This window comes from Dermacentor albipictus, chromosome 3, assembly GCF_038994185.2.
Source record: "Dermacentor albipictus isolate Rhodes 1998 colony chromosome 3, USDA_Dalb.pri_finalv2, whole genome shotgun sequence".
NCBI classification, from domain to species: Eukaryota; Metazoa; Arthropoda; class Arachnida; order Ixodida; family Ixodidae; genus Dermacentor; species Dermacentor albipictus.
The window spans coordinates 28,550,873-28,564,499 of record NC_091823.1 but is presented as its reverse complement, the minus strand read 5'-3'; the positions used below and the strand labels follow the sequence as shown (position 1 = coordinate 28,564,499).

At 48.7% G+C, this 13,627-nt stretch overlaps 1 protein-coding gene across 3 annotated transcripts in view; it reads right to left on the bottom strand.

Moving 5' to 3' along the window:
* The window catches only part of LOC135921684 (cell adhesion molecule Dscam1-like), a 331,909-nt gene that overhangs the window by 254,928 nt on the left and 63,354 nt on the right, over nt 1–13,627 (bottom strand). For all 3 annotated transcript variants that reach the window (XM_070535315.1, XM_065455983.1, XM_065455982.1), the window contains exon 2: nt 7,590–8,360. In XM_070535315.1, coding sequence (XP_070391416.1) covers nt 7,590–7,653 — 64 coding nt within the window. In that variant the 5' untranslated portion in view covers nt 7,654–8,360. The remainder of the gene's footprint in view (nt 1–7,589; nt 8,361–13,627) is intronic.

The following is a 13,627-nucleotide window of genomic DNA, read 5'->3' as shown; positions in this document are numbered from 1 at the left end:
TATATAGGAAACTAAACAAATTAGCGTTAGCACAACGACTCGGGATCACATACACTTACACCTGGCGTGCTATAACATAAAGTTATTCCAGTGTGTTTCTATTCCATTTCTTTCGTTAGCCCTCCGCGAATGGTCAAACATTTCTGGGACCATGCCTACTAGGCCTGTCTTCCACAAGACGTTACGAATACTGCGAAAACTCTCCATCTCAAAATGACGTGTACGCCTTGATTATTCATGGTTAGGCCAAACAAAAAAGCATTTTCATTGTATGTCTTTTTCCCCATTAGCCTTCCGCGACTGGTGAAAATGTTTTTGGGCCACGCCTAGTTCTCCTGTCTGTCATGCGACGTCACTAAACCGCGAAAACTCGCCACGTCAAAGCGATGGGTCTCCACTAAAAAGATCCCACGTCAGTATGCCGAAAAAAACTGAACTTTTTGTTTTTAATAGCTGGAGGCTGGCCCAGTTTCAAAAGGAATAAAAAATTGGCTGTCTACTGAACGCTCCGGTGCTGGCGACTCGTAGGTGCTGGCAAGAATTGGCTTCTTTGCGTATAATAAAAATTTTGCGTGGCGGTATGACGTTGTCGAGACCTTTAGCCACGTATACGACGTCGCTCTGCCAAATCTTCTTCACTGAGCTTCCATTTTGGCAGCATTTTGAACAGCTTGTTGCTCGCCACGGGAATCGTCGACTTGTCACCGCAAGCTAAGCAAGGGCAAGCAGGGCAATCGCCGACGCGGGCACTGCCCTCCTCATTCGTTTATCTACTTCCACTGCGATAGCTCAGCCCCGCCAAATCTCTCGCCTTTTTTGCGCACTCCTCATCTTTCTTCAGCCAATTAGATAAGGAAGACATATTGCTGTAGGTAATGCTATTCACTTTGAAAGCAGGTGAGGGTCACCTCCTATAAACGAGGAGAGCGTTTAGTTAGGCTGTTTAAACAACCTTTCGTGTTACCGCTCGTGCTTGCGTTAGCGGCTAAGTGGATTTCACTTCTGGAGATCAAAATAAAATCGGAATAGAATGACATTACGTTATACTGCCCTGTAACAGTTACCGCTCCCCTTCTCTTAAGTGCCTCAATTGCCGAAAAGCTCCGACGCATTCGGCTATCCTTAATAAACACAAACGATTCAGTAGGCTGTGAGTTGGGCCACACATTGTATTGTTGCTCTCCGTCAAAGAAATACAAGCCAATTGGAGGGTCTGACTGAATTGTGGTGAATGGGAAAGGATAAGAAATGAGAAAATAGAATGCGGTAGCAGAACACAGAAAAGCAAATTGCAAATCAAGTGCAGGTACTTCCTCCCCACCTGGATAGCCGCGATCACAATTCCAAACAAATCGTCTGTGCAGGCACCTTCAAACTTTAAAAATATTTTACCATGACCGGCATCCTTGCTTTCTTCTTTTTCTTTTTGAGAATTATTGCACGGCTGACCACAGCTTTAGTGAGAATTAGCTCATTTATATGAAATGCACTGACGGTGTGTTTGCATCCCTCGAAAACGGCCAGCTCATCAGTTGGAGAACCTTCTGACAGTATATTCTCGCTGCCTCTCAGAATGTCCTTCGCAGAGCGAAGTCCTCCAGAAGAATGAGAACGGAGCACAGCGCGCCGGAAAACAAAAGAAAGAACAAACAAAAAAGAAAAGAGAAAAACAGCCACCGACAGGCCGGGGCGCTCTTCTCTCTAGGGCCACGTCTCCGTGACGCTGGTCGGCGCCAAACGCAGAGCTCAACCGCGTCGAGAGCACCGCGCGCGTCGCGGAGTCAGCGTTTTTGAGCTCGAAGCTTTAACCCAGAATGCGAGAGGAAACTACCGCACCAGCAGGGGCCATCGACGGCCGCCCGCAAACAATGCGGCGGGCGGCGACGCATGGCGTTTGTTGGAGGCCTCGGTGGCGGGGTGGTGGAGAGGGGGTGCCGAGGTGGATTTCGCCGGGACGCAAAACAATGGCCCGGGCTGCAGAGCACGTCCCGCTGGGGGAAGCGTCTGGGGAGGAGCGGAGGGAAGAGAGGGGACACGACAGGGGCCGAACCCTCGGTCCCGTGGAGAGGAACGTCAGGAACAGATGCCGGGACACACTGTTTTGCAGGGCGCACCGCCGCCCCAAAACTGCCACCCACAGCCGCCCACTGCTGCAAGTGCCCTTTCGTCGGTGGGGGCACACGACTTGCATTCCCCCGCTCTCGCCTCGCCGTCCCGAGGCCTTGGCACGTCGGCGTTCGCCTTTCTCTCCGCTTGGCTTGCGCGAGTGCGGCGACGCTGCTTCCCCACAGCCTGACGCGAGCCCTGACCAACCGAAGGCAGCGCCCCGGAAACAATACTCTGTTTTTTTCTTTTATTCTTTTTTTTCCTCGTTAGATGCCTCGAGAGCGTGTTGTTACACTGTCCTTGCGCGCTTGTTTTGGGGGCACTCTCTACGCCCGACGTATTGGCTCCACGCGTAAAATATCAGCAGTCGCATCTATCGGAGGCAGGTCCCGTCCAACCCAGGGGAATAATTCTGGTTTGATGTCTAGATAAGACACGGCTTTCAATGTCACAGAGCAGACATTGGCATTACAACCACTGGGATAACATCTTGACAGGAGAACGCGTACTACAGCCGTTCTTTTTTTTTTTCTGGCGTGGGGGTGACGATGAGTATGCGCTCTTTTGTGGAAGGCAGAAGAGAGAGAGATAGAGCGAGAGAGAGAGAGACAAAGGAAAGACAGGGAGGTTAACCAGAGATTATCTCCGGTTGGCTACCCTGTACTGGGGGACGGGCAAGGGGATGCGATAGGGGAGAGAGAAAAGGATTGTAAAAATATTAAGAAAAAAGGCCTACACACACACGCACGCACGTACACACAAACTGTTTATGTGGGCACTGTCACGCAGGCCGCAAAGGCGTTCCTATGTTATGCAGTGTCACCGTACAATCCTGCGTCACGCAGTGAAGTCACAATCTGTCCGAAAGTCCAATGTCATTTCAATACCGCAGCAGCGCCTTCATAGCCGATCACCCTGATCTTCGCGTAGGCCAGTTTCCAAGGATCTTGTTTTCTTTCATTGGGGGCTTGTCCAGTTTGTCTAGGGTGGCTGAGAGGACTGCTCTCTGCGGGTTGAAACGAGAGCACTGACAAAGAAGGTGCGCGATTGTTTCATTGCACCCACAGAAGTCACAAAGTGGGTTGTTGGACATTCCGATAAGAAAGGAGTACGCATTTGAAAATGCTACTCCAAGCCATACACGAAATAGAAGGGTGCAGTCGCGTCGTGGAAGCTCGGGCGGAATACGGAGTTGTATATTAGGGTCCAAGGTATGAAGGCGTGCACTTGTTAAATCGGATGAATTCCACTGAGCTAATGTCAGGTCATGTGCAAGTACAGCAAGTTCTTTAGCTGCGTCGGCTCTCGAAAGAGGAATGGCAACGCAGTTGACGCCGTCATTTACAGATCGGGCAGCTGCGTCTCCTCGATCATTGTCATGTATGCCACAGTGACTACGCAACCACTGATATATGATATCGTGTCCTTCGTCAACTATGCGATGGTGTACTTCTCTGATCTCTGCGACGAGCTGTTCATGTGATCCATGGCGCAGTGCTGAGAGAAGATTCCCGAAAGAGCTAAGGTCTAAAAAGCAGGTCTAAGAAAGTATCAATTACGGCGAATCTTTTAACTTAATGACGCTTTTGTGCAAGTTGCAAAACAAATGTCAGCTGCTCACAATTGTCCCAGGTCTAATCACTCAAATAACAGATAGAAATCATCAAGGTAGTGACCACGTTAATGGTTCATCTTCAAAGCCATGGTAAACCCTGCAGACTCTTCGCTCGTATTGCAAGCCACAACAGCCTTTCAACCCTCTTTCCCTCACTCAAAGCAACCTCGAGGTAGACGTTGCAGAGGAATTTTGTGCGAAAATAGTTCGGGGGATAGTTTTACTCGCCGACATAGTTTTATGCGACATTATTGGCGCACGAGACACTAGTAAGGACGCTCCATTCTTTATAGAAGTGCTAGAAGCTAGTATGACGCTCTGTAGGCGTCCGTTTTCGCCAGGGAACGGCGGAATAGCTTACACTGCTTTGCGCGGGTCTAGGCCAAGAAGCCCAATGAATACTGCTAAACTATTTTATCAGGTCAAGCACTCGAGAATGGAAGCGCAGCCGTCTCGTCTCGTTGCTACAACCAGAACTGTACCTGCTGGAACTGGCGTCCAATCATCAATATCGCTCGCCAACAACGTCGGAAACCTCAGTGAACGAGTGATTCTCATGCGGCTCGAATGATGCATTGAACAATGCAAATTTTAGCCTGACTCTATGGTGAGATTTTTATGCGACCGTTCCTCGATTGATAACGTCATCGATCTAGATGAGCAGCGAAAACCTGCCAAGAGATTATCAGTAGCGATCTTCCTTGACGTGAAGGGTGCCTACGACGACGTTTGCAGTCAGGACATTCTAGACGTGCTGTATTTCGATGGATCTGAAGCTACTTTACACTAATGGCATTGTTTGTGCTTACTGAAAATCGCCCGACTACCACTACGTGCCGCGGCCTTCCTAAGGGCGGTGTTTTAAACCCTATTCTTCTCAGCACTTCTCAGGCTGGCTGACTGCCTACCCGAAACAGTCAGTCTCCCAATCTACGCCGATGACATCTGCATCTGGGCTTCAGTACTGACGTGCCAGCATATTCGTGGAAGCCTAAATAAGGCAGCAATAAATACCTCTGGCTACTTTCACACAACGCCTAACCGTCTTGACGGGAAAATGTGCGTTAGTCGCAGGCATGAAAAAAAAAACATGACTCGTTATCCTGTGCGCATCAATGGCCAGTGTACCTCCTACAACAGAGCTCATTGGTTTTTCGGCATCATTCCTGACTGGCAACTCTCCTGGAGCCTTCATGTTGCCCACTTCAGGAAGAAGCTCACATCTATTATTCAAGTCTTCAAATTCAACGCTGGTTAAACATGGGGATCATTCATTGGCCTCGTGCTACAGTTGTACCAAGCGCTTTTAAACGGATTTCTGCGCTACAGCACTCCAGTGAACATTAAAACCTGCAAGGTAAATATCCGAGCATTTCAAAGCGTGAAAGCACAGGCGCTCCGTGTTTGTCTCGGCCTTCCATGGAGCTCCACAACATCCGGAACAGTTATAATGGCTGGAGACCATCTGATCCCCACTTACAGTACCACCGACATGCTGAGAAAGTATATTCGCCACATTTCTCGCGTGGATTTGAATCATCTTGCTTGTCTGCCAGAACGACCACGTACCATAGGCGTGATTCTCCAAAGTCGTCAACACTGAAAATATATTCGAGCAGCACGGTGTAACGAGGACAAAAAACGCACGCAACAGGAATAGCGCTGTTGCGCTGTTGCGACCCGCCCAAGTCAAGTTGTCGTCAACCCTCAACGTGCCTCTTTGTCAACGGGTTTCGCACCCTCAGCACGCTCATCGTAAGCCTTGTGTTGTCTCGGACAACCTGATGTATGTACGCCTTACACGCAAGTCTGTGGTAACGGTTAGGTTACGCAGAACCTTTTTCTCCCGTTACACATGACGCTTAATGTGTTGCCTTCGTCTGCAGAAGTTAGGAAGGTAGCGGCTTGACCGGGAGGCGGACGCGCTAATGCACGGAGAAACCTGACAAGAACGCATGCGAGCGCGCACACACCATTTTCTCAGGTTTCAGAGCGTTCGCATCAGAGCCTGCGGCGGCGGTCGTTTCTCAGAGTTCCTCGGCTGACATCGCGGCAGCGGTTGATGGCAGAGCGGCTCAGCAAACCCGCCCCCAGCGCGTTTCCACCCAGCGCATAGGAGGCGGCGAGAGGCGCCTGATGCGCGCAGCAAAGAAATATTTCCTAGCGCGCGTGGCTTGTCGAGCGTTTTGCGCATTCCCAAAACTTCCCAAGGAACCCCTGAGAGAGAGCGCCATTACGGTTGATTTCCACAGCGCGACTCTCGGCGTCCGCGCTGTAACCCTTGGCGAAAGGAGGTGAAAGAGAGGGCGGGAGACAGCCTTTTACTCTTTATTTTTGTCGAGTGCCAGGCGATGCGAGTCAAAGACAAACGTAAATGAGAACGCACGGCGTTCCCAGAATGCCACCCTTACCTCTGCGCCGTAGGCGGGAGTGTATACGTTGCAATTAGACGCGCAGCCGCTCACATGAGCCTAGTGAGTGAAATTCGTGGCCGTCGCCGTCTTCACCGTGTTGGAGGCGCCTCAGCGGGATTTCGCCGCCGGCGACAAAGAAGTATACAGAGCGGGAAAAGCCCGTTTTTTGAGAATGCGAGAATGCAACTCGCCGCCTACTTTTCCGTCACCACTCGCTCTTATCTTCGTCAGTAGTTCAGATGGTGTTACTTTGTTTTCATGTTAGTTTGCTACCGCTGCGACCGGGGAGACTGATTCCAATGTGAGTCGTCGTTTCAGAAAAGGCTACGCTAATCCACTAGGTTATTAGGCAAACGTGTGGCAGTGTAAGCTCGTGCGTCGCGCGATACGCAGTTCAAGCGGAGGAGGATACAAATTAGAAGACAGGTTGGGAGACAAAGTTGGACGGGGAAAGACAAGGTTTATAAATAAACGAAAACAAGAGGGAATACTCTTGTTAAACTATGCGATGCGACTGAGTGGTACGATGATCGAGGTAGCTTTTGCTTAACAAGAACGTAGGAACGGAGAAACGTCGAGTAAATCTTTTCTTTTTTTGATGCACAACTTTGTACGCTGGTTGCACCCCTTTGCACTTTCTCACGCTGGTTTCACTTATTCCTCGACAAGGTGAGGTAAGGTTCCCACGAAAGCCTGAAACTGAATACTTTGACTCGGTTTCTTGAACGAACGTGGCTTGTGAGGGGAGAAGCTAGATCCCTCACCCGAAGTATTCCTTTTTCCTTTCCTTTCTTTCTTTTTTTGCCAGAAAGCTTGGAGATTGAATACGCCTACAATTTTGACACTGTAACTGTGCTCTCATGTGTATATTTTGATGTTTGTTGTTTGAGTTACGTACAGCAAGCAGGAGTCACAGATGGACATCGTGATACGATGCTACGAACTACTTTTTCTGGGCACAATGAGATAAAGGTGCTAAAGGTTTTACTTCAGGTGAATGAAAGAAAAGTGACATTCAACGGCAGGTGACTTTTTTACTAGTGACATAATAGTTTAAGGAAAGCCTATGCATCTGCATCACAAGAAAATCGGTTTCGGGAATATCTCCCTTTTCTCGCATAGAAGTCGCCGCATAGGCGCTCGAACTCCCTTTTGGAACGGACGACAATGTTAGGCTTACGTTAGATCCGAAAGTTAAATATGTGACAACACTGTTTTGACCATCGCATTTATCACAATACAGAAATGCAGCACCGCTTTTAGTTGAAAGCATCATTCCTCTCGCTATTCCTTTTCTTTTTTTTGCGAAAGTGAAGGAATTCCGTGGCGCACTTGTGATCTCGCGAAGACAAAATGCCACAGGCTACCAATCGCCACTGTTGCGAGACCTCGGAACTTTACGGAAACATCCGAGCGAACGAAAGACGTTCTCACGACAAACGTCAGGTACTCACACGAGCTGGTGGCGAGCGAGGCGAGTAGTAGCAGAAGAAAGCGGGCCTTGTCGTTGCTCTCCATTGTGCAGACCACAGTCGGCTCACTGCGGTTCAAAGCACATCACTGTCTCGCATTCGAGTTCCAAGCAGAACGAGCGTCATTCACTGTCTCCGCAGAGTTTCGCCAGCGGTCGGTATAAGCGGCGAGGGCCTTAGGCGTACGCACTGTCCCGCAGTCACAACGGATGAGCTTCGAGAACCTTTCAGGGCAGGGACATTTGTTGAGACTCGTCCAACACCGAGTCTCAGTGAACTTTTCGCACGCACTATAACGCGGTTTTGAACGTACGAAGCCAAAACGACGTGGGAGTCGACATGTCTTAGAGAAACCGATTGGCCCTTCCGATATATCTCCTCCTAAATTCTGCTCGGTGTAGCAATGCCTGCGGATTTTCTCGGGGTGCTCGCTGCATATATCAGCCACGAGTCGGCAGCTGATATCTTTTCAAGCCACAGTCGGTTTTTCTTTCGAGGCATGGCGAGCACACTTTTCGCAACGCCATTTCTGTTTCTTCTGCTCCATACACTATGCTGTAGAGAGTGGGAGTTTTTCACTTGTCATTGGACTGCGCGACGTTCAACTGTAGGGTTTCGCCGTTGTGACTGTCAGGAGGAAATACTGTAAGGAGCGAAAACAGATTCGCTCAGAGGGAGTCCATTTCAGTGCAAAGTCGACGAAGACGACGCCTTTTTCCCAATGGTCTCGTCTCCTTACTTGTGTGGATTTATCTGTAAAGAAGAAGGAAACAAAGAGAGCAGATGTGAAAAAGTTGCAAAACTAGCACGAACGTTGAGAAAAAGAAAACTAAGTACCACTCGCTCTTTCCTCTCGTAACTGGCCGCTCTCAAAATCAAACGTACTGCAGGTGCCCCATTACTCCCTTTTTGTTGCACCTCAATTGCAACAAACTCTATGCCAAACACTAGCTCAAGTGTTTATACTCGTATATCTCTTCGCACCTTGAGTATATCATAAATACGTCCGTCGAGGATTTCTCGAGAAAATGGCTTTCACATCCTGCCCGGGCAGAGCGATACACTAAATTGAACTTCTCTATCTCAGGCTGGACGGCATGAACGAGTGTTTTATTTTATCACATTTGCTAGATAAATCGAGAGGACTAGACTGTCTGTTTGCTTTCATGAGAACCGGGACGTTGTGAACGTTGGCGCGTGTGACGCTGACTACGCATAGTACGCCATATGAGGTTTGTGGCGCTTACACTGTGCCAGTCAGCTATGAACTGGTGATCCCACTATCTCTGTAACATGATATTACGTAATATCCGATTCAATGCTTGATTAGTTTGGTTCAAACCAAGAATCCCAAAGCTGTGAGATGGACACTCCACATGTAATGCTAGTCCACTGTCACATCATATTGTCCGCATCACATCATGTTGTCACATCATATTGTCACATCATATTATCCAGGTCAGTCAGCATGCATTGCAGTTGGTCCTCTGAGTTACTAAGCAAGGCAATATCAACAGTGAATCGCAAGTTACTAAGGTTACTAAGGCTTGCTAGTTATGACACCATATATATATATATATATATATATATATATATATATATATATATATATATATATATATATATATATATATATATATATATATATATATATATATATATATATATATATATATATATATATATATATATATACATATATATATATATATATATATATATATATATATGTGCACGCTGCTATAATTTCATCATCCCCTCTTACCTCTCCCACGTCACCGGATTCGCACATTTCACATACATACAGTCTTTCTTCGATGTTAATGCTGACGCATTAAAAGATAGTTTGAGAAGGAGTCACGCGTAACAAGAGGTGGCAGTGACAAAGCCATGTGAAGGATCGGTAAATCCAGACAATACTCTTCCTCCCGTCATCTGTACTCTCTTCATAAAGTTTACTTCACTTTCCACACATCGTGATAGACAATCATTATAATGGTTACGCAGCATAATTCAACCCTTGCCATGTGAAAAAGATAACATAGTCAACTTCCCTTAAAGCAAAAGTTGCACGTACACTTCTGATAAACTTAATCTTGTTCCTCATTACCCACGTGCAACCACTTATGAGTACTGCTATCTCGAACAGTATACCGTCGGAACTCCATAGCCGGGAAAATTGGCTCGCTTCATTTGAAAGAGTATTTAGCTTTAATCGGTAGCAGTGAGTTTTGAGCAAAACATTTTTTCTTCATATTTGTTATAATTCTCGTCCGATGCCTAAGGTGAAAGAATTCCCAAATTCCTCTTTTTTCTGTTTTTATTCCTCGCTCTCTCTTTTCATTGTGTATGCCGACTCTTAAAACAGTCCTTTATATATGGCTGCAGCATGTACGAATAAATAAAAAACCAAATCTGGAACCGCAGAAGCAGGAGATCGCGAATGAAGCCCGCAATTACTGAAGGACTCCGAAATACAGAAACAGACCTAATAAAACACTTGCAAGTGCAGGACCCCGATTAGCTCGATGAATTTGTCTTACAATTCATACACCATAGATGAGGACTGCATATATATCCCTAATGACTTCAGTAAGAAAATCGGCAACAAAGATTATGAAATTATTATTAATGGGGAGCATGCGGGATTCCGTGAGCAGACTTTCCCGCCCACCCAGTTTGACCTAACCACGATGGCGGACCTCGGGTTAGAATCGTAATTAGGCTGTCAAGAAGGATGAGGACAGCCGGTACCATTCCTGCTGCTTTTCCTCCCTCGCACCATCCAAGCTTTGAAAACGCATGTTTCAGGTTTAACTAGTGCTACTTACTAGCTGGAACGCAGCCATCTTAACTATAGGGTAAGTTGTGTGAGAAAGCCCGTTCACGGCATCTCGCATGTCGCCTACACCAATAGCCTGATAGAAGGAGGCACCACGCGCAATGCTGATGGCACGGAGGAAAGCTCGAGAACCTGCCGCGTCGCAGCGTCTCGTAACGCTGCGAACGTTGACCGCACGCGACACCTCCCAGTGCGTTGCCTCTGCGCGTACTTCTAAGAACTGCACAGTGTGGGTGCGCACGACAGGGGTGTAGCGTAACGCAAATAACTTCCCTCATTTTGTGCAGGGCATTCTATACTTGTAATGTGCACCCATATAACCTCAGGCTAACGACAGTAGTTTCTGCAATTTACAGTTAGATAAGTAATGATATCACGACGCAAAGTGATTCTGACATACCTATGCCGACATCTAGATTGACACTTTCAGTAATGTTGCTGGCAGATTCAACGGTTTTAAGTGAGAAACACAGTAGCACCATGATATTTGCGCGAAGCTGTAGACATTCTGCAGAAAAAAAAAGCAAAATCACGTTGATAAGTTACAGAGGTCTTACAGCGGGTGCCCTTGTTGGTGGGAACATGCGGAAAAGCGTCTCTATATCGGAGTTTATTTGACAGCCCGCCACATAGTTTCCCACAACGAATGTTAGTCTGGTTTCCACTACATCATTTGGTACTCTCTGCGTCACTTCTCACTAATTTGTTCAAACAACAGGTTGTGTTTGAACACACTAATGGCAACTTAATTCCTTGTAAAACGTTTTACATTCTTGCCCACGTCTGACTATCGATAGAAAGATTCAAAATGTCCTTTTACGTTACTGTTCAAACGTCAAAACTGTTGTGGACGACGAAGCATATCAACCCACGATCGACCGAGCTTTCGGCACCTATGACTGTAAAGCACAAAATCAGCCCCGATCTATAACATAGATCGTCGCCGTCGCTGGTACAAAAAACGACGATAGCGTTACTACAGAAACTCATTGAGACTGGTCTCGGCGAGCGTTCACAGACACGGTGTGATCGTTCACGTGTGCGCTCAACCAATGCTCCTTCGTATCCCTTCACTCACTGTTTTCATCACGTTGTCCCCTTCCCCCAGTGCAGGGTAGCGAACCGGACGTGCGCCTGGCTAACCTCAATGCCTTTCCTTTCTTTCTCTCTTGCTCACTCTCTCGCCTAACGAGGAAGCCCACCGAGTTGAACACTTGTAGCACTCTGCAGCTTCCGTTCTTCTCTTGTTTCTAGAACCAACCCACTCCTTCGCTACATTCATCATCTAGCTTTAGGGACAGCTACAGAAAGACCAAAACAAATGCGAGACAGCGACACAAACAGCGAGGCGGGCACAGCCTCGCCAGTTGCGTCAGCGATTCTAGAGAAATCTGGGACAAACCAGTAACGAGCATTTGGCCGCCGTCGCGCGCCTCCGAACCACCGAGACGCGGCCGCGCACTTTATCGAGCGGAGAGCGAGATGGGTGGCCGGGTGGCGCGCGCGGAAGGCAGCAGCCCGGAGCTGTCGCCACCACCGCCCGCTATTTCTGGTCCCGCTGGTGGAAGAAGCACCCCGGCGCTAACCGGAGCGCAGTGCGCGTTCCTGCCTTGCTCGCTTGCCGCACGCTGACTCGGTCGCTCGTAGAAAGACGGGCCGGCAGCCGCTGCTGCGACTCGGTGGCCCCAGTGGCGGCTGATTGTCTTCGGTGGGGGAAGGGGGAAAAGAGATTGCGCCGGCAGCAGCGCGATTCCGGCCGGCGGCATCAGCGGAGGCCCAGTCCGCTCCATTCATCATCCGCGCTCCGAGGGCCCACTCGGCCTGCGCGCCGTCGCTCGCGCTTCCCCAGCGAAGAAGTGGAGCTGGCACAGCCGGCCACCGGCCGTCTCGTACTCTCTTTCTCTCTCGCGCACGCTCTTACATCTCCCTTTCTTTCCCTGCTCTCTCTCTCTCTCTGCTTCCTGCACATGGTCTGGCAGTATAGTAGTGCAGGCATCGGGCACCACGCAGCTTGGCACGACGACGTTCCCACCACTGATCGTCACCGACAGTCCTTGTTTGCTCTGGCTCTCTCTGCTCCGACTGGCGCGCCAACATTGCGCGCGCTAGGCAGCGCGCGCACGCGAACTGTGCCGTAATGAGGAGCGCCGAGGCGGGTGTCTCTCGTTGTCAACAGTGCTCGCGCTCCGTCGCGCTACGGCAGAGCCTCTTTCTCCGCGCGCGCTAAGGCCAGCGCCCGTTCGTCCCCACTTTGGTGGCGATTTCCGCGTTGCGCGGCGCTTTGACGTCTCTGTATTGAGCGCCGCTGGCGCAATGTCTAGTTCGCTCTGTAGGCTGGCAGTCGTGTTGGTATTGCGCACCGGACACGGCACTATACGTGTGGGAAAAGCGTTGCGCAGAAAGAGAGCTGTGGGTTGCACACAGCTGGCATGTGTTGCATACCCTGAGTCTCTTCGAGCTGGCTGATTATGCAAGGACGCCGCACCGTTGTATATTTGGCACGCCAGTAATTTACTCCGTCAGCGCAGTTTAGTTCAGCGTTATTGGGAACAACGGGAATCGTGGCCGGCGCACAGTGCCGGCTGTTTTGTAACTAGCGCAGAGTGCAACTAGCACCTCATTCGCGTCAGTGCCTACACCGCAGAGTTATAAATTCACTGGCTTCACTTTTCCGTAACTGCTGGATGCCTTACGCGCGACACTCAAGATATAGAGGGCAGGAGGCGCAGGAGAAATTGTTTCGGCGTGTGAGCTAATGACAATCACTGAAAACAATGTTTCCGAAATATGAACGCTCGCCCACAAAGGGGATGCGTACTACAGACTTCGATTTTCAATTTTATTACCGCGGAGAAGGGTGGATTGCCATATTCCCGTGGTGATTCGGACCGATTCACATCGTTATCATGTTATAAATGGCACTACCATCGGGAAGTAGCAGCTCATACTGGCGCTTAGAAAAGCAGATAAACAAAAAGCATTCTTGCTCTGCTTGAGAACAAGCGCTGGTCTTTTTCTATCTTTGAATATTTAGAGCGTTTCTCATGTCACACACCTGTGAAATCCCAACGTAGCATAATTTTACATCGACACGCCCCTACATAGCCGTTTAATGACTTAAGATGGCGTCACAAATAAACAGTGCAGATAAAATCAGGGTGATAGGGCTAGAAATTAT